This window comes from Culex quinquefasciatus, chromosome 2, assembly GCF_015732765.1.
Source record: "Culex quinquefasciatus strain JHB chromosome 2, VPISU_Cqui_1.0_pri_paternal, whole genome shotgun sequence".
Lineage (NCBI taxonomy): Eukaryota > Metazoa > Arthropoda > Insecta > Diptera > Culicidae > Culex > Culex quinquefasciatus.
Window position 1 is genome coordinate 6,578,054 of NC_051862.1, and position 24,634 is coordinate 6,602,687.

The 24,634-nt window shown below is 38.3% G+C and overlaps 2 protein-coding genes across 3 annotated transcripts in view; one reads left to right on the forward strand and one right to left on the reverse strand.

Moving 5' to 3' along the window:
- Positions 1–24,634, reverse strand: part of LOC6051933 (cytochrome b5 reductase 4) — a 79,024-nt gene that overhangs the window by 6,467 nt on the left and 47,923 nt on the right. For both annotated transcript variants that reach the window (XM_038254413.1, XM_038254411.1), the window contains exons 2-4: positions 14,603–14,818; positions 13,517–14,537; positions 6,981–7,070 (exon numbers count right to left, since the gene is read on the reverse strand). In XM_038254413.1, the coding sequence (XP_038110341.1) occupies positions 6,981–7,070; positions 13,517–14,537; positions 14,603–14,818 (1,327 nt within the window). The remainder of the gene's footprint in view (positions 1–6,980; positions 7,071–13,516; positions 14,538–14,602; positions 14,819–24,634) is intronic.
- LOC6051936 (membrane-bound alkaline phosphatase) lies at positions 1,738–3,441 on the forward strand. Its single transcript, XM_038254414.1, has 2 exons — positions 1,738–2,962; positions 3,021–3,441. The coding sequence occupies exons 1-2, from the start codon at positions 1,748–1,750 to the stop codon at positions 3,381–3,383; spliced, it is 1,578 nt and encodes a 525-aa protein (XP_038110342.1). The 5' UTR covers positions 1,738–1,747; the 3' UTR covers positions 3,384–3,441.

Below are 24,634 nucleotides of genomic sequence, written 5' to 3' on the forward strand. Positions count from 1 at the left end.
TTTGCTTTAAAAATGATTTTTTACAAATGTTTTTGTTCGAAAATTCAAAAAAATCATTTTTTCAGAAATATCATATCTTTTAGACCAGATTTGGCACCATCACACACTATGGCTCAGGAGATGTCTTTTGAGTTCTCTATAACATATCAGAAAAAAATAGAAATTAAAAAAAATACTTATTATGAGAATTTAACCTTAAGTGAAAAAAAGTTAAATAAAAATTCGGATTTTTTCCCTGTACCATTTTTTTAAAGTCCTAATCATAAACTAAAACTTTGCCGAAGACACCAAGTTGACTAACCCCCAAAATTGTATGAACACTTGTGAGGAGAAACGAATTGTGCAAAAGGATTTCTTTTGACATACGGAATGCATTTACAAGATATGCACCAAATCAAAAAATGAAAATAAAAAAATAGTGAAAAAATTGCGAAATCGTTGTGATTTACTCACATTGAAGTTTCACAAAATATCGAAATTTGTTTAATTTAGCCAAATATGCTGAATTAAAATCATAATATCGCAGGAAAATGTATTTTAAATTGTTATACTGTACACAGAAAAAAAATATGGTAATATTCATCAGGTGACAGATTTTGTAAAAAAATAATGATTAATTTTACCCCAGAAAATGATGAATTTTCATCAGTTTTTGAAGAATATTCACCAGGTTCACATTTTACACATTTGTTATGTAATGTTAATCAAAAAAGAGGTAATATTCAACCTACCAAATTTTCAACATTCCAAAATTCAACTTTTTTTTCTGTGTACTTAAAAAAAAACATAACATGAAAAGAAATTATAATTATGTTAACTCAGCTGATGCATGCAAAAAATAGGTTACGTTATAAATGAATGCTCCCTAACATCCACCAAATAAGTTTTAATTTGTCTACTGACGATAAGTTTCTTGGCCGATTTCCGTTTTACAAAAACAAACCACGAAGTTTTCTGAAATTCTGAAAGCTTCAGGTAACAATTATTATGTTACAACATTCTAGAATCTACTTTAATATATTTACAGAAATTATCCAATATACACAGTAAAAAAAAAGTTGAATTTTGGAATGTTGAAAATTTGGTAGGTTGAATATTACTTCTATTTTTGTGTAATATTACTTAAAAAATGTGTAAAATGTGACCCTGATGAATATTCATCAAAAACTGATAAAAAATCTTCATTTTCAGAGGTAAAATTAATCATTTTTTTGACACAAAATCTGTCTTCATTTCCTGATGAATATTATCATAATTTTTTTCTGTGTATTTTTAGCACTGTTTAAATATTATGAAAATTGACATCTAGGCAGCTGCAAATTTTTTTTCAAAGTTTATGAAAATATCAATTAAAACTTTGAAGTATTTAAACAGAAAATGTCTGCGCAGGGCCAATATTAAACATTTAATTTACAAAAAATATGAAAAATTAAACACATATTCTTGTGAGTAAGAACAACATTGTGTCAACACACATTTTTTTAAACATTGTGTCCATTCTAACCGCCCTCAAAATTTTCCCAAAAGACACACGTAGGTATTCGCTGATAAATCAACTCGAAATTTTCAATGAAGTTGTTTACCAGCAGAGTAATAAATTATATCTCCCCAATAAATTGACAAACTGCTCGCGCACGCCACAGTCTACCACGGAGTTCCCAATCAACCCAATCAGTTCACCCAGAATCGTTTATAAGACCCCAATCAACGTGCACCTGGATCATCACTTTAATTTCACCCAACCAGCATGTTACAGTCTAGACTGTGGCCAATCCTGCTTCTAGTGCCCTTCGCGGTCGTGGCAAGTCCGGTTCGCGACAACGACGACTCGTCGTTTCACCCCGCGTTTGAAGCTGGCATTCTAACCGCAAAGAACGTTCGCGAACAAAGCACCGAGTTCTGGCGCGATATTTCCCGCCAACAGACCCTGGCGAAGGTGGCGCGTCGTGACAACCGAAACGTCGCCAAGAACGTGGTGTTTTTCCTGGGGGATGGCCTGTCGGTGCAGACGGTGGCTTCTGCCAGGGTCGCAGCAGGCGGTGAGGAGCGCGAGTTTGCATTTGAGCGGTTTCCGCACACGGGATTCAGCAGGACCTACTGCGTTGACGCCCAGGTGGCGGATTCGGCCTGTACGGCGACGGCGTATTTGGCGGGGGTCAAGGCCAACTACGGTACGTTGGGGGTCAATGGGATGGTGAAGCGGGGGGATTGTGAGGTGGATCGGGGGAATCGCGTGGAGTCGATTGCGAAGTGGGCTTTGGAAGCTGGGAAGGATGTGGGGATTGTGACGACGACGCGGGTGACTCATGCGTCTCCGGCGGGGATGTACGCGAATATTCCGGATAGGGATTGGGAGACGGATTTTGGGATTCGACGGGACGGTTGTGATCCGGAGCTGGTGGATGACATTGCGGAACAGTTGGTGTACGGGGAGATTGGAAGCAAGCTGAAAGTGGTTCTTGGTGGAGGTCGTCGAGAGTTCTTCGATCGGACGCCGGATCCGGAAACGGGACGTGCTGGGTTCCGATCTGATGGGAAGAATTTGGTCAAGGAGTGGTTGAATGGGGATCCAGGGGAGCATCGACGGTACGTGTGGAGTAGGAGCGAACTGTTGACTGTGAATCCGAAGACTACGGATAAGTTGTTGGGCTTGTTCGAACCTAGTCATCTGCAGTACAATCTTGACAGGATTAGTGGGAACATGCACGAAGAACCTACTTTGGCGGAAATGGTTAACAAGGCTACGGATATCTTGTCGCAGAATCCGAACGGATTCTTCCTGTTTGTTGAAGGTGGTCGGATAGACCATGCCCACCATGAGAATCGAGCACGCTACGCGCTGGACGAAACGATACAGTTCGATCGGGCAGTGTTCACTGCCCGTTGGAAGTACAGTGAGGAAGACACGTTGATCGTAGTAACCGCTGACCATTCGCACACTATGAGCTATGCTGGATACCCGGTAAGAATTCTTTTAAGCTATCAATCGTGATCTTAGTAACCACTGATTTTTCATGCAGACCCGCGGCAACGACATCTTCGGCTTCGCCGGCACGGGAACCGACGGCCTGCCGTACTCCACCCTCTCATACGCCAACGGCCAGAGCTTCGAGGACCACTTTAGCGCGTACAGCGAGGGTTCCGCCCGCCGCGATATGCGCACCATGGACATGAAAACTCCAAGGTTCCGCTTCCCGGCAACGGTCCCGTACAGCACGCAAACGCACGCCGGCGAAGACGTTCCGGTGTACGCGTCCGGACCGTGGTCGCATCTGTTCAGCGGTAGCTACGAGCAAAGCATTATCCCAGATCTGATTAGCTACGCGGCCTGCTTCGGGAGTGGGCCGCAGGCGTGCGAGGGCGCGGGTTCGTCTCTTTTATAGATTTATTGACTTTATAGGGTAATAAAAGCCGTGCGGTGGTCGGCAGTAAAACTGATAATGTGCCTGGGTTATTTATGGCGCGGGGCCGTTTCACACGCGAACGCGTAGGGTCACAAAGAGATAAGATTTCGCCTTTGTCTTAGAAGCCATGTCAACCTGTGCAAAGATTTATCTCGGTGAAAATTGTCTCCGCAGGGGAAACACACGGTAACACTCGGTTCTGGATGTTGTAAAACAACCGGAAATCACTTTAAATGCTATTCGCTTCGTCCTCTCGTCTGCAATAACAGAGCAAGTCATGGTTTCGTTTGGCAAACAGCAGTAGGCTACCCAGGACGGAGGAGAAACTTCCACCTTCTAGCGGGCATCTTGGATGGCCCATGGCAAGGTTAGGTCAAACTTGTTGACAAATGGAAAGTAAACTTGTTGTAGGGTGAAAACTCTTGGTAGACTTACTGTGAAGGTAACGATTTCAGGTTGAGATTCTATGGAAGAAGTAGGTTACAAGTGCAAACTGCTTTTGGTAAATTTTCTAGTATAAAGTGAAGATTGCACATAGATTGGCACGGAAATGTTATATTTTCTGAAACACCCTAAATCAGAACAGCACAAATCGACGCTGTCGTGCTATCATGTCGCACCCGCCATTTCGACGTTCCGAGAAAAACGCGTTTTAATGTTTGACCTTGAATAAACAAAAACTAGAGCACGCAATGTAAACAATGAATAACAAGTTTTGTTTGGCTGACCATTCTGTGTATTGTCCCAAAGTTTGGTTGAAGTTGGTTGCCGGTGTCCCGAGTTATAATTACAAATGTTTACGGTAGTATCACTTGTACGTGCGTCAAATGCATCCTGACCTGAAATCCCTTTGGCAAATTGTCGCACTTACCTAAATTATCAGGGTGTGACAAGATAGCACGAAAAGATTGAAACTAATTTCATATGAAAAGTGACAAAAATCCGCGGAGCTTTTTTGGTTTTTATTGAATATCTCAGGATTGAAATCGAATTTTGGGGATCTGTGAAGGTCAAAAGGTGAGGCATTGTGAGCTGCTCAAAAAGGCGTTCTTAAATCAATTTGGCCCAAAATGCACGTACGACAAGTTAGCACGACGGCGACGAAATGTTAAATTTTATGAAAAACTAATCTCTTCCAATTTGTAACAAATTTTTATCAACATCAAAACTGTTTAATTGTGCGATCTGAACTATTGCGGAATGAAACCAGCCAGAATATTTGAACACAACAAAAAACTGCTCATGTTGTTATTGAATAGTTTATGAATATTATAAACAAAATTTGATGGCAATTTAGTTATCTTCAAGTACAGCAAATGTGTCAAAGAATGCCAAAATATTTGCAAAAAACAATCATTTAGATCATAATATGTTTTAAGTCTATAAATAACTTTTGTGACTTTTAAATAAACTTTGCGATTTAAAAAATTATTATTGATTTATTGAATAAAGATCATTTTATGAAAAAAATGCTTGACATTGTAAATTTGATTTTAAGATTTTTTAAAATTTTCCTGAAAAATAAGATAGCTAAAAACTGATTATGAACTACAATTAAATTTTCATTGAAAAAGTTTTAAAAATCAATTCTAAACTACAGTCTAGACTCGATTATCCGAAGGCCTTAAAAAAAATCACTTCGTTTAATCGAATCACAAAAAATAATATCTTTTTCGTTGTCTTCTTTTTGATTGTCCAGCTTAAGTATGACCCCTTAACAACGTAATTCGATTATTTGAAGTCCTATACAAATCTTCGGATATTCGAGGCATCGGATAATCAAGTCTAGACTGTATTTAGAATACATTGTACCTATACCGCATTTTTTTGCATTTAGGATCAAATAAATACATTTTAAGCTATGTATTTATAAATTTTGAATTTGGGACCACAGATCGGTTAAAGACGTAAAGTTTGGGAAACAAATATCATCAACAAATATATAATTCATAAATATTTTGCAAACTTTTATAGTAGAATAACTGAAATGATGTATGAAGCATTAGTGATACTTTTCGCCGATTAGTCTTTTATTTTAATTTTATTTGTTTGCCGCCTCTTCACCTCGTCCAAAGCTTAGAGACAAAACCATGAAATAAAATTTGTACCAGATCAAACTTAGGAAAAATACCCAATTTTTAAGAAAATTTTATTTTTGCGATGGGTTTATCTCATCAGCCAGCAAACATCAACAAAGTAAAAAAAATAGTAGGGAATTTTATCAGCTTTTAAATATTTTTGCAAGGGTATTTTTCCTTCAGATCATAAGAGCGAGTTTTTCACCAATGTGTAACAGGTCGTATCGAGGTGCTCTGATTTTGATGAAACTTTAAGCGTTTGTTTGTATTTACATGAGATGAACTTATGCCAAATATGAGCCCTCTACGACAAAGGGAAGTGGGGTAAAACGGGCTTTGAAGTTTGAGGTCCAAAAAAACATAAAAAATCTTAAAATTGCTCGCATTTCCGTAAAACTTTATCAATTTCAACTCTCTTAGATGCATTCGAAAGGTCTTTTGGAGCACTTCAAAATGAGCCATAGACATCCAGGATTGGTTTGACTTTTTCTCATAGCTTTTGCAAATTACTGTTAAAAATTGATTTTTGACCTTAACCTTAATATCTTTTTGCAACAGCCTCCAACTCCCATTCTCGCATAGGTCAAAAGTTGGGGAATTTCATGGACTAAGCCTACGGTATTAACTTTTTGGCCAATCGCAGTTTTTTTTTTCGATTTTTCTATAACAAACACTTTACAACGTTGGTTTTTTGCCCTGTTGGCTTCCATAGCGTCACTTTTTGGTCCCGATTTTGTCATATTCGAAATCCTCGGAAAATTTCACGTAAGTAAGAAGTATTGGAGTTGTAAATTTGATTTAAAAATAATTAAATAAAACATTTTTGAAAAAAAGAAAAAAATGCATTTTTTAGTTTCTTAAAACATTAAAAAAAATAGAAAATTAAAAAATAGGTATTTTTTTTATTTAAAGACCGAATTACGCACATCCAACTGGAAGTTGGAACATTCACCTACTTCATTCGAAGTTAGGCTCGGTTTGTCTTTATTTTTCATATTCTGATATTCTGATTATTTCTTTTTTTTATGGAGTAGGGCTACATGCCCTCTCATCTTTTCATCGATCTTTACATTTTTCATTAATACTGCAGCACGTGCCAGTGAGTGTCAGTGAATTACTCAGTGGTAGTCCCTGAACTTAATTCATACATTTAAATATTTAAGAAGGCACTCAAAATATTACAAGGCTTCGATAGAAGGTTTGTTGTCCTATAACATTTTGCTTATCAATTTCAAATCACCATCGCTTCAAAAAAAAAAAAAAAAAATCAGGCCTGAAAGGGATAAACAATTTGAACCTCGACTCAAATCAATAAACCCAACTTGCTGTACATATTGCAAAGACATTTCCCGAACAAATCTCTGTTATTAAAAGTCACCCGTTGCAATTCCATAATATATCACCAGTTGCACATGTTCCCTACACACGCATGTACTCCCAGGGCATGCAGCACCGCAGTGCAGCCAGTTCCGGAGTCAAATGTCGAACAATAAATTACCTTTTGTCCTTTTCGCATAAATTATCCAGCATCTCCCGGCACCAGATATCCGGCTCGGTCTTGTTGAAGTACAGCAAGCTAATAGACTCCCTGCAAAGAGAGAACACGGAACAGAACGTAGGAAAACGGATACCATTATTTGTAGCAGGTTGTAGCAGCAGGGAGGATGCAAATTTCGACATTGTACACACAATCTTCGAAGGAGAAAGGATTACACTGAGGGGAGGAGGGTGGAAACCTAGGCCCAATTAGGATCAGAGCACCCGGTCGTTCCGGCGATTCGGGTTTAGTATGCTGCTCTGGCTTCTACGTGGATGATCCTTGCTTGAGAAGGTCATATTGCTTGGAACACGACGACTTGTTGGAATATTCAATAGGCGAATCGGAGTGTAATTAGGTCTGGGGATGGTTTGGGATGGGAGATAACGATGATGAAAGGATAAATTAAAGCTTCATTAAGAGCAATGACTGGAACGTCGGATTAAGACAGAGGAGAGACCATCCAGTCTAAGCACTCTTCACGCGATGAGCTCATCTAGAGGAAACACAATGAGGTGTGCGGAAAGATATTACAAGCTGTGAAATCTCCAGCATCCGGGAGAGCATCAACAGCACTTGAATGCCTTCCAGGAAATCTTGCTGGCACGGAGGCGGGGGTGAAAAAGCACAAGGAATCTCTGCATACCATCCGGAGCGGAGTGAACCGAGCTGTATTTTTTTGCCCGCCTCCGAATGGCAAGTTATTGTCCTTTTATTTGCCTCTTATCTGCTTTATAGCAGCTTGGGCTAGACTGGTTCAGAACAAAACTTGTATTGATAACCGTCTACCGTAGGATCAAAGTAGTCCGGGATGCAAAACCTTGTGGAAATCCTAACCTGGATCTCTAAAATTTGAACCAGCCTACGGCTCTGTATTATGTGTGTTAATAAAAGCAATCCCAGAAAAAAAGAGTGAAACATGAAGAGCAAGAAGAGAGCTGCTTGCGTAGCCGGAAAATTTGAGCTTCAACAGCATCGAATGGGCTATGATGATATGGTATGGAGCTTGTAGCAAAAAAAAAGAGAATTCAAGGAAGCCAACAATGCCCGGAAAAAGCTTGTAAAAACTCGAGCGAGAGGGGCGTCTAGTTTCGGTCTCGTTTCAAAGCAAAAAAGGGTTTTTGTTGTTGCGTGGAATCGATGCAGCACGTCGGGAACGTCGTGTGTGGCATGTGTGGGCCAGGAATGTTGTTCTGAGAGGTATGGATGGGTTTGTTCGCACAATGCTGACTAGGGGCTGGATTGGATATTTGGAATGTTTGAATAAATGACGAAAAGGTGCTTGTTGGATGGGATGTGGAAAGATAACTCTCGCTCATTGTTTGCTTTTTTTTTTTTTTTTTTTTTTTAATTTATATTTATTTTGATTTTCTCTTCCATGTACATTCATTCAGTTAAAATATTATTGAGTGTCCAATCACAGTCGATGACTTTTCACCTCAATTTTAAATACTAGCAACTTTCATTTATTCATGAAATATTGTAGCTTTCGCTATTCAGTGATTTCAAATGTAGGAGGTCCTACATGTACAAAAGGGAAAAGGGATACCTTAAAACTAACTTATAAACTATATAAAGAGCGGATCAATGCAGCTGAAGACTGCAATGATTTTTGTCGAAATGCATCAATTATCTTATTGGACATAACATCCAAAGTGTCAACTTCGGCTAATTGATGAAGTTCACTGGTGCTGAACCAGGAGGAAGTTTCAGAATCATTTTCAGAATTTTGTTCTGAATCCTCTGAAGTTTTTTCTTCCTGGTTAAGCAACAGCTTGTCCAGATCGGCACAGCATAAAGCATGGCAGGTCTGAAAATTTGTTTATAAATTAACAGTTTATTCTTGAGACAAAGTCTAGAATTCCTGTTTATAAGTGGATACAAACATTTAATATATTTGTTACATTTAACCTGGATACTTTCAATGTGATCCTTGTAAGTAAGGTTTTTGTCAAAAGCAAGTCCAAGATATTTCACTTTATCCTCCCACTTTAAATTTACCTCATTCATCTTTATAATGTGATGACTTTTTGGTTTAAGAAAATCAGCCCTTGGTTTGTGAGGGAAAATAATAAGTTGAGTTTTGCAGCATTTGGAGTAATTTTCCATTCTTTCAAATAAGAATTGAAAATATCCAAGCTTTTTTGTAATCTTCTTGTGATGACACGAAGGCTTCTACCTTTGGCGGAGATGCTTGTATCATCAGCAAAAAGTGATTTCTGACATCCTGGGGGCAAATCAGGCAAGTCAGAAGTAAAAATATTGTATAAAATTGGACCCAAAATGCTTCCTTGAGGGACGCCGGCACGTACAGGTAGTTGATCAGATTTGCTATTCTGATAACATACCTGCAGAGTACGATCCGTCAAATAATTTTGAATAATTTTCACGATATAAATCGGAAAATTAAACCTTTTCAATTTCGCAATCAAACCTTTATGCCAAACACTGTCAAATGCTTTTTCTATGTCTAGAAGAGCAGCGCCAGTAGAATAGCCCTCAGATTTGTTGCTTCGAATCAAATTTGAAACTCTCAACAACTGATGAGTAGTTGAATGCCCAAGGCGAAATCCAAACTGCTCATCAGCGAAAATTGAATTTTCATTAATGTGTGTCATCATTCTATTGAGAATTATTCTTTCGAATAATTTACTAATAGATGAAAGCAAACTAATGGGCCGATAGCTTGAGGCTTCAGCAGGATTTTTATCCGGTTTCAAAATCGGAACTACTTTGGCATTTTTCCAACTACTGGGAAAATATGCCAAATCAAAACAATTGTTGCAAATTTTGACCAAGCTACTTAAAGTTGCTTCAGGTAATTTTTTAATTAAAATGTAAAAAATGCCATCCTTACCAGGGGCTTTCATATTTTTAAACTTTTTGATAATAGATTTTATTTCATTCAGATCCGTATTAACAACATCATCTGATGAAAACTGTTGTTCAACAATATTCTGAAATTCTATTGAAATTTGATTTTCAATAGGACTCAGAACATTTAAGTTGAAATTATGAGCACTCTCAAACTGCTGAGCAATTTTTTGAGCTTTCTCCCCATTAGTTAATAAAATATTATCACCATCTTTTAAAGAAGGGATTGGTTTCTGAGGTTTCTTAAGAACCTTTGAAAGTTTGCAAAAAGGTTTGTAATAAGGTTTAATTTGTTCGACATCTCTTGCGAACTTTTCATTTCGCAGGAGAGTGAACCTGTGGTCAATAACCTTTTGCAATTTTTTTTGAATTCGCTTCAGTGCAGGATCACGAGAACGTTGATACTGTCTTCGGCGAACATTTTTCAGACGAATCAGAAGCTGAAGATCGTCATCAATAATGGGAGAATCAAATTTGACTTGGACTTTAGGAATAGCAATATTCCTAGCATCCAAAATTGCATTAGTTAAAGATTCCAAGGCTGAATCAATATCAGCTTTGGTTTCTAAAACAAAATCATGATTTAAATTATTCTCAATATGATGCTGATACCTGTCCCAATTAGCTTTGTGGTAATTAAACACAGAACTATTGGGTCTGATAACTGCTTCATGAGAAATTGAAAAAGTTACTGGAAGATGATCAGAATCAAAATCAGCATGAGTCACTAAAGGACCACAATACTGACTTTGATTTGTCAAAACCAAATCAATTGTTGATGGATTTCTAACAGAAGAAAAGCAAGTTGGCCCATTCGGATATAAAACCGAATAAAGACCAGAAGTGCAATCTCTGAATAGAATTTTACCATTGGAATTTACTTTTGAATTATTCCAAGATTGGTGTTTGGCATTAAAATCACCGATGATCAAAAATCGAGATCTATGCCGAGTAAGTTTATTCAAATCCCCTTTGAAATAATTTTTATTTTCCCCAGTGCATTGGAAAGGCAAATATGCAGCTGCAATCATAATTTTCCCAAAAGAAGTTTCAAGTTCAATGCCCAAACTTTCAATAACTTTTAACTTAAAGTCACGTAACGTACTATAAGTCATACTACGGTGGATAACTATTGCAACTCCACCGCCATTTCGATTCATTCTGTTATTGGTTATAACTTTATAATCTGGATCACTTTTCAAATAAGTGCCAGTTTTTAAAAATGTTTCGGTTATAACAGCAACATGCACGTTATGAACTCGTAAAAAAGTTGAAAAATTCATTTTCTTTCGCTTTTAAAGAGCGAGCATTAAAATTCATAATATTGATGGAATTACTTAGATCCATGATTAAACTTCAGGGTAAGAACAACATCATTCGCAAATTTTAATCCAATCTGGATAGCTTCCATCATGGATGTAGCATTACTCATTGTTTGAATCAAACCAAACAGGGAGTTTTGCAAAAAAGTCATTTTTTCAAACGTAACATCGCCGAGATCAGAAGATCCCAAAGCGTTGCCAGCAGAAAAATTTTCAAATGAAATTTGAGGTACCTGCCCAATTTGAAAATTGGTAGAGGATTTAAAATTCGTGGATGAACCCGAACCCGAAACGACGTTGGCATAAGAAATGCCATTGCTGTTACCTAACTTTTCAACGGTAGGGGTATTGTTCGAGTGAGACAACACGAACGTTTGATTTAAAGATGCAGGTACAACCTGACTTTGAGAAAATTTCGGTTTGGATTTCGGCTGATGTTTAGCACGAGAATCCAAAACCTTTTTTCTGATGGGGCAATCCCAGAAATTTGATTTGTGATTTCCACCACAATTTGCACATTTAAATTGGGTGACTTCTTTCACGGGACAATTGTCCTTGTCGTGAGAAGAATCCCCGCAAACCATGCATTTTGGAACCATGGCGCAATGATCAGTACCGTGACCGAATGCCTGGCAACGCCGGCACTGGGTCAGATTCTGGCCATTACCACCATGTTTCTTAAAATGCTCCCACTTTACCCGTACATGGAACAAAAACTGAACTTTGTCCAAAAGTTTCAAATTGTTGATTTCATTTCTGTTGAAATGAATCAGATAAAACTGTGAAGTCAAACCAAAGCGAGAAATATTCCCGTTTGATTTTTTCTTCATTGGTATTACTTGGGATGGGGCAAAGCCAAGCAACACCTTAAGTTCGTTTTTGATCTCATCCACCGACAAGTCGTTGGAGAGACCTTTCAGGACCGCCTTGAATGGACGAGCATTCTTGGTCTCATACGTGTAGAAATTGTGTTTGTGGTTTTTCAAATAACCAACAAAAGTTTGGTGATCTTGTAAAGATTCCGTCAACAAGCGACATTCTCCTCTTCGACCAAGCTGGAACGAAACCTTCAAATTGCAAGTTTCCTTGCAATTCTTCAGTTGCGTTCGAAAGTTGGCCAAATCGGAGACGGAAGTCACTACAATTGGCGGAGCCTTTACTCGTTTCTCGACGGCAGAAGGCTCAGTACGAGGAGAAGGATCCTTGTCAACAGTTTCGGATAAAACACCGAAACTGTTTGTCAATGGAATTGGAGGATTGACCTCACTTTCAGAATCAGAATCAGACCTCGGATGAGGCTGTTTTCTTTTTCTGTTTCCGTTAGCCGGTTTAGCGTTCAAACGCTTCACCGACGTAACGACCAAATCTTCAGAAGATTTGCGTTTACCTTTGTTTTGACGCATTTTGCAAGCAAAGTTCTCTTAAAAAGATGGCTTCGTTTGTAAAATACAGCAAAATTTCAGGTGGGGTTAGTCTTGAAAAGACTGTTTAGAATTTTGGAAAGTAACTCAGGTAGTCTTTAAAAAGACTGTGAATTTTGTTTGAAATAACTCTGAGCTTAGGTAGTAAAAAATACCGCAGCTCTAGTGTCCGTTCACCTCGAAGGTTCGCAAGACACTGCTCATTGTTTGCTCGTTCAGCATTGTGCATTGTTTGTTGTAGCTGGAAAGGTAATTGAAAACTTTGTCTAGCATACTCAGCTCGGAAAATTAAAAGTCATGAGTATTGCACCTTATGCAAACTTTAATAGCACTAATGTTGTTAATTCAAAGATATTTTTACAGATATTTTTTACTATTTTTTTTAGCGAATTATTTAGAAAAGAATCCAGACAAGAATTCAGTGACGCAAAAGCGTCAAACTGAAACGAGCTAATCCCAACCATTTATCCGGCTTATGAAGACACATGAATAATTCCAACCCCTTTTTCTCGGAAAAAGCACCCTAACTGCCTAAAAATTCTCACTAATGTCACACTCTGTCGGTTTGTTTTCCCCGAATCCCGGGAAAGTTGCCGGCTCGATTAGCAGAGCTCCCCCAAAACGAGAATCACTCACGCAGCAGGCTGCGTGTGTTCACAAACCATTAATTCCACTCACTCGTCCCACCCACACCTGTAATCCATGGCCTACTAACGAGGATCGTGTCGTCTGGCTGAGCAAGCCATCAAACAAACGTTTTCTTGGGAAGTTTTATTTTCGTTTTCGCCGTCTTGTCATGGCCTCCTCCCACACGATGTCTTGACTCGGAGGATTACTTGGATTTGGAAGGAATTAGTAAAAAAAGTGGCAAGATACTCACATCCGGTTGCTGGTCCGCTCGAGCAGATAGTTGAGTAAGGCGAGCATCGGCGTGATTCCGCTTCCGGCGGCTAGTAAGGCAATACGGTTGTGGTGCTTGAGCTTGGCCAGCGCAAAGTTCCCGCTGGGTTGGGACAGCTGCAGCGAGGTGGCCAACGGGACGGGACGGGTCAGGTGGCGCGAGAGCGCGCCGTGGGGGTAGGTTTTGACGAGGAGCGGGATAAAGGTGAGCGGGCAGTCTGTTGGGACGGCGTTGGCCGGTACCGGGGTGTAACTTCGCGTGACGAACTCGCCCTCGATGGGGGCCGATACGGAAATGTGGTGGCCGATGGGGGTTAGCTGGAGGATGGAGTTGTTTTTGGGTCGGAGGAGGAGCACGCAGGAATCGTGGGTGATTTCGATGCGGGTGGCCACGTCGTACTCGTTCAGTTCGAGTTCGTAGTTTTCCTTCTGGTCGTACTCCATGGTTCCGTAGTTGGTCCAGAGGCCGGGAAGTAGCTTGTTGAACACGATTTCGACCTTACCGGTTTCGAGCGATTGTCGTACGGTGCAGGGCCATTGGAGGTTGTTGGACGCCTGGAATCGGTACCGGTGCAGGACGTTACCTTCGAGAAAGAAGCGCACGTTGAACTCGAGGTTGTTGACACACTCCACGATGACGGCCGGATTGCAGAGCGCTCTGGTGTAGAAGATGAACGACACTTCGGCCGTCTTCTGGATCCAGTCGAAGCGAGGCACTACGGGTAGAGTCTTGGCAGCGGAATCTTCACTGGAACTGCTCACGATGGACACGGCCGAGGCGGTTTTGGGCGTGTCCGCTGGCGGTGTCACCGGAGTCGGTGGTTTGAGGAACGCAGGAGGTGGCATCGTACCTTTCGGGGAACCCAGGTTGAGCACGGTGGTATTCCTTAGCGGTCCTACGAAACACTTGGCCAGCAAGGATTCGTAGTTGACCCACGCGTGGACCTCATCAAACAGACTAGTGGCGTCCTTCCCGGCACCTCGCATCAGCTCGTCGACACCTTTAAAGATAAAAATCCACTCAAAACTCAAATCAAAAATATCCCACAAAAACCCCGCTACTCACCCCCCGGATGAAAGTCCAAATAGCTCGTCACGTTGTAGACCTTCCCCCGGATGGCCATCCACATGTCGCCGACCTTGTTGTGTTCCGCCAGCTCGGCGTGGCTCACCGGCCGCACCCGGCCACCCGTCCCGGCAAGATCCGCGCCCGAGTTGCCCAGCCGGATCCAATCCATCAGCGAGTGGCCCGGTTTAAGTGCCGTTTTGTTGCGGGGATTGCCTGGCGGAGAACACGGGAGAAACGACAATTCATTAATCTAACAGCTTTGTGCGTGTGTTTTTCAACGGCGTTATTTTTTTAGGGTGGAAAAAGTTGGCGGAATTACTTTCCCACGTGCGTCAGGAACACAGGAATATTTGATGAAAGTAGGGAGGATTACAGTATCAACTCAATTTTTGGAAACACTGAATGAAAATCCAGGTTGAAAAATTTGTGAGTAGTCGTTTGGGGAACGTTTACCTAAATTGGTGTTCGGGGTGAGCAAAATCGTCACATCCTGTTGGTTATTGCAGGGGGTCGCCATGGATTGCCGGTGGATTTGGGCTATAAAGTTCATGGAGTGAGGTGTGAGGTGGAAACGATGTTGACAGGTTGGAGGTTCGCGACCGGCTCGATGGACAAATTTCAATTTATGCCGATGGACTGGCGTGACAGTTTTGATCCGTTGGTGGAATTTACTGAGGGATTATGAGCCGATGGGATGGGAAACGGCGATGTTTCGTATATAGGGGACGTGATGAATTTTGCATTTGGGAGATTGTCCAAACTCAATTTAAAATTCAATTGTTTTGAATAAATTGGATAAATTGGCTTCACAAAACAATATTTAGAACATTTAATATTCATAGTTTTGAAACTGCCGGATAATTTAACAAATGGAGCAATTATCTAAGACTTCGGACATCGATTATTTATAGTATTTTTTTATTCGGATGAACCTTTGTGTATGTTTTTTTGCCAAAGAAAATATTTGCAACATTAGTTTTTATCTTTATCTTGAGAACGGCACTTCTGATCGACTTGCTGTCTTCGGCAAAGTTTTAGGCTCAAAACGTCTCAGAAAAAAATACTCTTTTTTATATCGACTTATTACGCAAAAAAAAGATGACAAAAAATGTCAACTTTTGAGCTATGACACAAGAAGGTCAAAATTAATTTTGCAGTGTTGCCAATTTAAAAAAAAAACATATAAAACAAAAAAATATATTTTATTTTTAAAAGAGAAAAAAATGAATGTGCAGTTCGATTCCGTGCTAATTATTTCGAATTACATCCACTAAAATATATTTGTTGGTAGAAATGAGGACTTTGTTAACTTTACAAAGCTTGACCACCCCTGAAAATATAATTGAACGATAACTTAGCAAAATTGCGTTCAAATTTCAATGTAAAAAAAAAGTATCGTGAAATTTTGCGAGCTTTCGAATAAAAATATTTCAATTTTTTTTTCAAATTAACCCTCACATTTGATATGGTCGAAAACAAACCTACAGGGTAACATAACAGGTGAAAAAAGTCTCGCTATCACCAAAAAACAATTTTTGGTAAATATAATTCAAGAGATCGAAATTCGATTGAAAATTGATTTTACGTCTATAAACCTATACCTTTCTTTAGTAAGAAAGGCAAAAAAGTCAACATACTTTGTTCGACCTTTCCAAGCTTTTTAAAAAATAACGATTTATTCCAAAAATTGGCAACACTGCCAAATGATTTTTTACCAACTTGTGCCATTTCTAAAAACATGGCATTTTTGTCATCTGAAACATGTTCGAAGATGAGTTTTTTCATAAAAGGTTGTTTTGAGAAATCCAAATTTTTGTTTTAAAAGTAGAATAAAAAAATCGGTAAATTTTGTTAGATTGCAACTATTTTTTTCTAAGAAGTAAAATTGTATGAATACTTGTAAGGGCGAATTGTTGATGCAAATGGATTTCTTTGGTCTTACAAAAAGTTAACACAAAGATTCATCCGAATCAAAATATACAAAAAAATAATTTTCAATAAAAAGCTCACTCTTGGGATTTTTGAGACAATTTTTTATTTCCTTTTTTTTTCGTTTGATCTCTCGATATCTTGGAGCGGTGAAACTTTTTTGAAACTGGTAACACTAATAATGATTTAAATCTCAATTGATGATTCAACAACATTTTTTATTGAGAGTTTATAACACGTCAAAAGCTATTTGCCCACACTTGGCATTCTATGTCTCCTAAAATAAATGTTTATTTTTCAAAAAAAAAAAAGTTGTTCAACACTCTTCAACTTTGGTTCATTACGGGGAAGGTCGAGTTTTTCTTCAAAAATTACAACTTCCCTTTTCATTGGAATTACGAGTTCTGCAACATCCCGATGCCAAAGGCGCCAAAAGCTTCTTTTTGGTAAACCAACCGTGCTCGGTCCTGCTTTGACAAACCATCGGTTCATAAAGGAATTCCCAGAAATGAAGGAAAGGTCCTTGCCCATGTTTGGTCAAGCGTGTCACACACTCGTGAAGGTGCGAGGAGTGTGCTGCTGACCTCCTTCATCCTCTCGGTTGCGTTCGAGTTAAGTAGCTTTACGTCCGAGTCCGGTGGCCCGGAACCGGGTTCTTCCATTTACTTAAGGTGCTTATCAGCTTGGAAAATTGGCACCAAAGGGTTCGGAGGAGAGCAAGTCAAATAAATGGAGTTATTTGGGGATTTTAAGAGAATTCTAGAAGTTTGAAGTACCATGCGTCTCCGTAGAACGTTATAACCACCAAGTTATTTTAAAGGAGACGCGTGGTCTTTTTTGTTTCCAACGTTTGCTTTCAACAGCCATTGAAAATCTCATCTCAATGCAATATAACGTAAAAGGATTTACCCTTTGAAGTTGCATGGACTAGAAGAGGAAAAAACTATCCTCTCTAATGCACTTGGCACGCGTTCTGAGCAAACTTTTCCTTTTATCCTTTCAATGTTTTCACCCAGCTAACCATCCCTTGTTCACTCCGTCCAACTTTGCTTGTCCTATGATTCTTTGTGTGTACTCTCCTCGGGTGGATCCTGTCAAACAAGAACATCTCCCCCCCCATCTTCCAGTTGATTCTGAATGAGTTTATGTAAGGATGAAACTTTTCACCGAGTAAGAGAGTTCCACCGTGGATAAACAAAATGTCGATCGATTGCCCTCGGTCGGTGATGCCCGCGATGATCCTGTGGGGAATGTGTTTTATTTCCAAATTTTACTATGACCCAGGGATGTATCTAAGCTATAGAACGACGGTGGCCAATCAACTTTTGCTACCCCAAGGGGAGAGGCAAAACAAAACAAGTTTGTTTTGGATTGAGATTTTTTCCCTCCCATCCTTTCTTTATACATATTCAGGCAATTTGGAAGTCGATGGAATCGAAAAAATGCCAATAAATATTCATGCAAGGTTTTTCTTGGGGGCTGACGTTGGCTTTGTGGAGTCGAGAATTTGCTAGAGTTACGTTATCATGGGTATTTGGATGTTGTATGTTTAGAGGATTTTGCAAGAAAAGGAACAACATATAATGAAGATCTGATTGTCTCTGACAGAAAGAAGATTCGCTGGACAAGAATGAACGAATTTTAAATTCAAATGTGAAACTTTCAATACAACTTTGGGTTTGTTTGTAAAAGAGATTTTATTGAATAATATTTTCGTTCTGGGTTTAGACAGACTTCAATTTAAATTAAATGCCTAACATCATATGAAAACAATGTTTGATAGATTTCCCCTACCATCACAAGGGATGTCGGGTTGCCAGATTACTAGTTTTCAGCCGATTTTGACTACAAAATTCTTCAATTTAGGTTATGTTTTTCAAAAGTTTAATATATTTAAACAACAAATTAAGCCATTTTTAAACACAAAAATGGTTACAAGTTCACAGCAAAAAATCCGATGGTAAAATCGCATGCAAAAGCATGCACATCACCTTCGTCAAAAAAGACACTTAGTATTACACGCTGCATGTACAATTATTGTAAACACAAAAAAAAGTTGCAACCTACGGGCTTCAAACCCAGCACCAACAGTAAGGCCCGGCGCCTTGGCCCGCTCGGCCATCAGACCGATGAAGAGTGCAAAGGATAAACACATATATGAGCTTGACATTTCAGTCAAGTAGGTTTCCCATACTGATGGGCTACATATTTCAGGGTGTAATATTACATAGGGGGATGGCGTCGCTATTTTTAGACCACGTTTTCCACTTTTTCTCATCGAAACCGACTGCTTTATCGACTTCATTTTGCTAGGCGAGATAGGATGCCGTCTATTTTTAGACGATGACTCAGCACTTTTCCACTCTTGCACTTAAAAAAAACCAGATGGCAGCACGATGTAACGCCACGTCCCTATTGAATTACATAAAATAATGCAAAATTTATTTTACACCCAGGCCTTTTACACGCAGCTGGATTAATACTTTTTTTGCTGTGTTTGCGAATCCACTTTTTCCAAGCAAAATCGGCATCTTTTCATTTGATTTTCAAATGTAGTTGAATGTTTTCCTATTCTGCCCATAGTTGAAAATTCGGCTATTATGCCAAATCAAGTATTACGAGAAAAACGCGTTTTAGTGATTGTCACCAAATCTCCGTCAAGGCAATTTCCCATAAGAGTGTCATATTAGTCGTTTGGTTTTTCGCATCGGCAGCCAAATCTAAACACCAGGCTTCACTGAACACCAAGATCTGGTGCGCCGTGGTGCGGTTTTCGTGTCACTCTAGAACCCAAACCGAGATGTTTATTGTCACACCATAGTAACTGTACCGAAAGCACCTTGGTACACCACCGGTGCACCCAAACTATATACCAAGGATGCAACTCAACATATGGTTGATCCAAGTAAACCGGAGGCGACATTGTTTTGATTGAGGTTTGTCAGCCAACATTCACATCTTCGTGGTGGCCTGGCGGTTGTTATCTCCGTCTTATAATCACGAGTTTCCTGGTTCAATCCTGACATAAATATTTTTGAGCTTTTTTTTTCAAAATCAAAATCAAAATTAGTGATTATAAACATTAAAAAAAACTTCTTTGAACCTGCGCCGATCTAGTCAAAGGGTTAAAAATTGAATGGATTTTTGTAGTGGAATAGAACAGTCATGCTTTTGAACGGGTTCTCCGTTCGTTCAAGTTCACACAGCAGCACGAAAAATAACAGCTTGAAGAACGAACGCTCGTCTCTAAGAAACGTTCGTTCAGTAGGCCTTTTTGAAACGAACAGAGAACCCAGTTCAGAACTTCAACATTTTCCTTTGATAAGACCTCAGTAGACTTTTATTGACTGTTAATCATCCGTTCACATATCAGAACTGCTAGCTTAGTGGTAACAATTAGGTTTAGTAATCATAGGTAGTGGGTTCAATTCTCTTTTTTCCTGAACTAGAAAAGCATTGATTTTTTTTTTAAATTACGGTGGCAATAAGTTTTCGTCTCCATTTTAGTTGGGGTGCATTTTGCTTTTTAACCGTTTCTTTCTAGCCTTCCAGCTGAAGTGTCCCTTGACTTGTATAAAATGTAATTTCAGTCGTCGTCAAAAAATTGGTACCCAACCACACAAAAAAAAAAAATATTTCAAAAAATTGAGATTCGAACTCACTTCCTTTGAATACTGTTCTTGCATGTTACCACCGAGCTAACTAAGCTCTGTTCAATTCGGTCAACTGAATGTTTATTTAAGTTTAACAGTTGCCATAGAGAGCCTCTGGCTACAGGCGGTTCACAGAACGCGGCACGAAAAAGTGACGTTCTGTTTTTGGAACGAAAAGCAATGGCTCCTGCGCGGTGGGTTCAGTTCGTTTTGGAGAAAGAGAACGCACGCAGAACGGGTTCCGTTCAAATTGCATGACTGGAATAGAATGCAGTGGAATTATATGCACTAGAAGTTAGAGTTTATTTTTCATGACACTACGAAATTCTATTCCTTAAAAAAATATTCTGAACAAATAAAAAAACATTCAAAAAAATAAAATAATAACTGTCGAGATTCGAACCAAGAACCATTAAAATACTAATGCAGTGCCTTTGACAACCACACCATTAAGAACTGTTGGCTTCAGCTGGCTTGCTAGGCATCAAGAGTTCTGAACTTCTCCCGTGTGGTAGGCGCAGAAACCAAGTCAGTTTTGTGTACCCGATCCACACCGCCGTCACACCAAACTTTGGTTTCGGTGCACCGATCAAGCTACCGAGCTGTGTCGGGTTTTTTTGGTGACGAGAAATGGTGCGCATAGAAAAACCGGTATCATAGCAAACCGTTGTCGCACCCGTCAAAAGGTAAGTCTGCTAAACACTATTTTAGTGAAATTAACTTGTTTTTGCCAAAAGTTGATATTAGCTGTTTTTTCAATGGTTGGCAGTATTGTAAGTTGTTCACAAAATTTACTTCAATGCCAATTTTATCTAATAAATTCCCTTCTAATGAAATTTCCTGCATAAAAAAAAAAAATTATCATGTTGTTCGATACTTTTATCCCTTTAAAATTTTAACTTCACTAAATTTTATGATGTTTGCAAAAAAATAGATTTGATCATGATACATTTAGCTACTCTTTAATTTTTTTAAATTTGAATTAAGTTTAAAACGAAAATTTTAAAAATAAAATCTTGTCAAGTACCTTTTTTCAATTGATTTGAAAATAACATCATAGAAATTTAATGATTGCTTAAAAATAAAGATTATGTTATGTTTCGAAAAATGTGTGTTTCATTGTTAAACAAGATTGATTTACTTTTTTTAAATCATGGATGGAAGATACAAAAAGGATAAATATTCCAGTGAGCGATAAAACTTGTATGTATGTATTTGAACCCCCGTCTTGGCAGGACTTGGCCATGACCATAGTATACTTCAACTGAGACGGTTCGGTTAGGAATAGTGAGCGATAAAACTTTATCATAAAATAAAAAATAAAAAAAAGTTGAAAAGTTATAAGATTTTTTTACGTTCACATTAATAAAAGACAATAATCAATAACTTAGATTTTTTAACATCAAATTTTAATGTTTTAAAATATTTAATTATTAGTGGTTTAATTTTTTGGTTTTATTAAAGACACTTTACCGCTGCAGTGGTTAATATTTAATCAAATATAAGAATACAGAAAAAAAAACAATAAAATCGAAATAATTATTTTTTTTAATTAAAGTTCAATTAATTTAAATCTATTTTTCTATTATTATTATTCAATGCGTTATTTTTGTAGCATTAATTCCAAAAATGTGTTTAAATTCTGTGGGCCAATTGAACCTTCCTGAAAATATTCAAAACCATACTTGCCTTAATTTGTTTTAAGTGTCGGTTTGAACAATTTTAAATATTTTAGATTAAACTTCAATGAACATAAGTTTAACATCTTGTAAATAGATCTGAACTGTTCTAATATTGTTATATTTCATATATTTATTTTAAATCTGATTCAATTTCGTTGAACTTTTTAGAGTATTTTCAATTAGAAAAAAATAATACTTATTACACCAGTTAATAACATCTCTCATCGACTATAAAAAAAATCGAAAGGGAATTCAACGAAATATTCAAATAAATTCGGAGTAATCTGAAAGAATGCATTTTTGAAACATTCAGCATACAGTATTAAGCACTGTTGAAATTTTAATAGTTAACACAACTAAATTTAGAATCTTTGCTTCAACAAAGGAATGATATTTTAAAAATAATTTTTCGTTCATTAAATTCTTAAAACTTTACACATTTTGAAATTATTTTGGCAAATAAGATAAATACTTCTTTAATTTGTGTAAATATTGCAAGTATTTAAATTGGTATGCAGTTTTTTTTTATTTTTTGATTCAATAAAAAAAATCAATCATTTTTCATTTCATTGACTCCTAAGTGGGATTCCATAATAATATCAAAACTGCTTTTTGTTACCACTGTCTTAAATTTGGAAGATTTGGCAACCCTACCTCAAGTTTTGACCACTTTCGTGATATTGATGCATTTTTTGAAGCCAAATCTTTTGAAGTTATACCTATTAGCCACATTTCCTTGGTAAGGAGTATGATGGCATTAAGTTGGTGTATTTTTTTTAATTAAAATTGCAGTAATTTTTTTAGCGTTAATTAGGTTCATAAATTGGCTATGCAATCAACTCAATTTACCAATGGCGAAAAAAGTATTATCGAAAAAGCCCTTAATTAGTGACACCAATCCCATAACAACCACCAAGTTACACCGATTACGTGCAGATTTCCACTCATTCCAATTAATTTAAAGCCATAACAATTACACGATTGATGGTCCGTCCAGATATGCGGAAACCTCCAACACGGAAAACCACTTAAAATAATCGTCCATTTGTGGGGCCTCGTCATGAAACTTAAATTAATTGTCCCGTTTAATTGATGCAGACGGGCTAGGCGATATTTTTGGTTGCACCGAGTGCTTCCGCAAAAACAATAAAACTGACCTGGTTGCACTTATTCGGGATCGCTTTCTGGCAAACCAACATTTACATTTCCGCCCAGCTGAAAGTCAAATAATTCAAACGGAAACAGCTGGGAAAGCTTTATCACGGTTTTATCATTCAAATGGCTGCGGGAAATGTGCTCGGTAAATAACGCTGATTTGAAGCTGTACAAATTGCGTGGCAGTGCTGTCAGATTATTTTTGAGCTCGAAAATTGTTGAAAAATTGTTCAACGCTTTTATTTTTTAACCAGAAATGCAAATTAAATTTTCGCCAAGCCTTGTTAAAATTGCAACCACAGCAGTAATTACAACGAGGACGACTGTTTTCCACATTCATGATTACGTATCATTCGAGGGGTGGGACTCCTCATATTGGTGGCCAAAAGCTCGGGTTGAGCCCTGGAAAGCGCAACGGTGCAACGACAGTCCTATACATTTACGGCAGCTGGGCTGATGAATAATAAATTTAATAAAGCTTCCTGCGCTCGTGGCACCGGTTGCATAACTTCTGGCGAAGTGCAGCGAATTTCCATTGAAGTGAAGTTTATTTTAAAATTGTGGCATTTCAATTTCACGTTATTGTTTACTGATTTAAATTTTAAAATTAACAGCTTAAATCGAAAAATTCAAATTCAATCAAATTGTTATTCATGAAAATCTCGAAAAAGTTTCCAAACTATCCGGACAGTTTCATGCTCAACAAATCCGCTAATTGAGTTCAAACAGACCCCCGCCACAAATAGAGTCAAACTTGATCCCTTTAACGACGAACAAAGTGCATGAATTCCGACAAGCCAAAGTGAAAAACTTTTCGCCACCGGAAAATTAATGAGCCACTAATGGAGCCGCCAACCCTTCCGGTTTCGCTTCTTGAAACATGAGATTCACCCTTTTCCGTCTCGAAAGAAAAACGAAAGCCTCTCTCTCTGGGGGGATCATCATCGATTTGAAATGTTTTCCCTTTTCTGGGGTTTTGTGTGTAGGTATTAGAAGGAATTCCAGGGTCTTCAACCCAAAAGAACGTGATTAATTGGGTAATTTCCTTGTCAGTCTCGAGGTGGAAAGTTTAGCCGTTTTCGGGGAAGATTTATTCGAAAAATTATTTGCTGGATCCCGATTAGCCTTCCGCTTGATAGATGGCCAAACTTACGCCCAGATTGTTTCTGCAGATGGGAATTATTCAATCAATTTGTCTGCCGTTCTACGCATAATTGTCCCATGTCAGTTTTGGACGATTTTGACTTTATGACATTTTTAAGTTTAGTTTGATATGTACATTAAGAAAAACACATAAAATTTGGTACTTTGTTCGGAAACTCATTAAAAACAACACCAAGTCTGTTTGTCCCATCGTTAAACTTCTACGCATAATTGTCCCACAAAGTATTTTCTTACACGGAATCATTAGTATTACTAAACATTATGTCTTGTTTACCTGTTGAATAGCAAGAGAATCACAAATAAGAGTGATAAACTGTTAACTGGTGCGAATAGGGACACATAGGGCGAATAGGAACCCATGGGACAATTATGCGTAGAAACACAGAAATCGGTCGAAAAATTTCAATCGCGTTTTTCTCAGTTGCACTTTTTTGAACATGGGACAA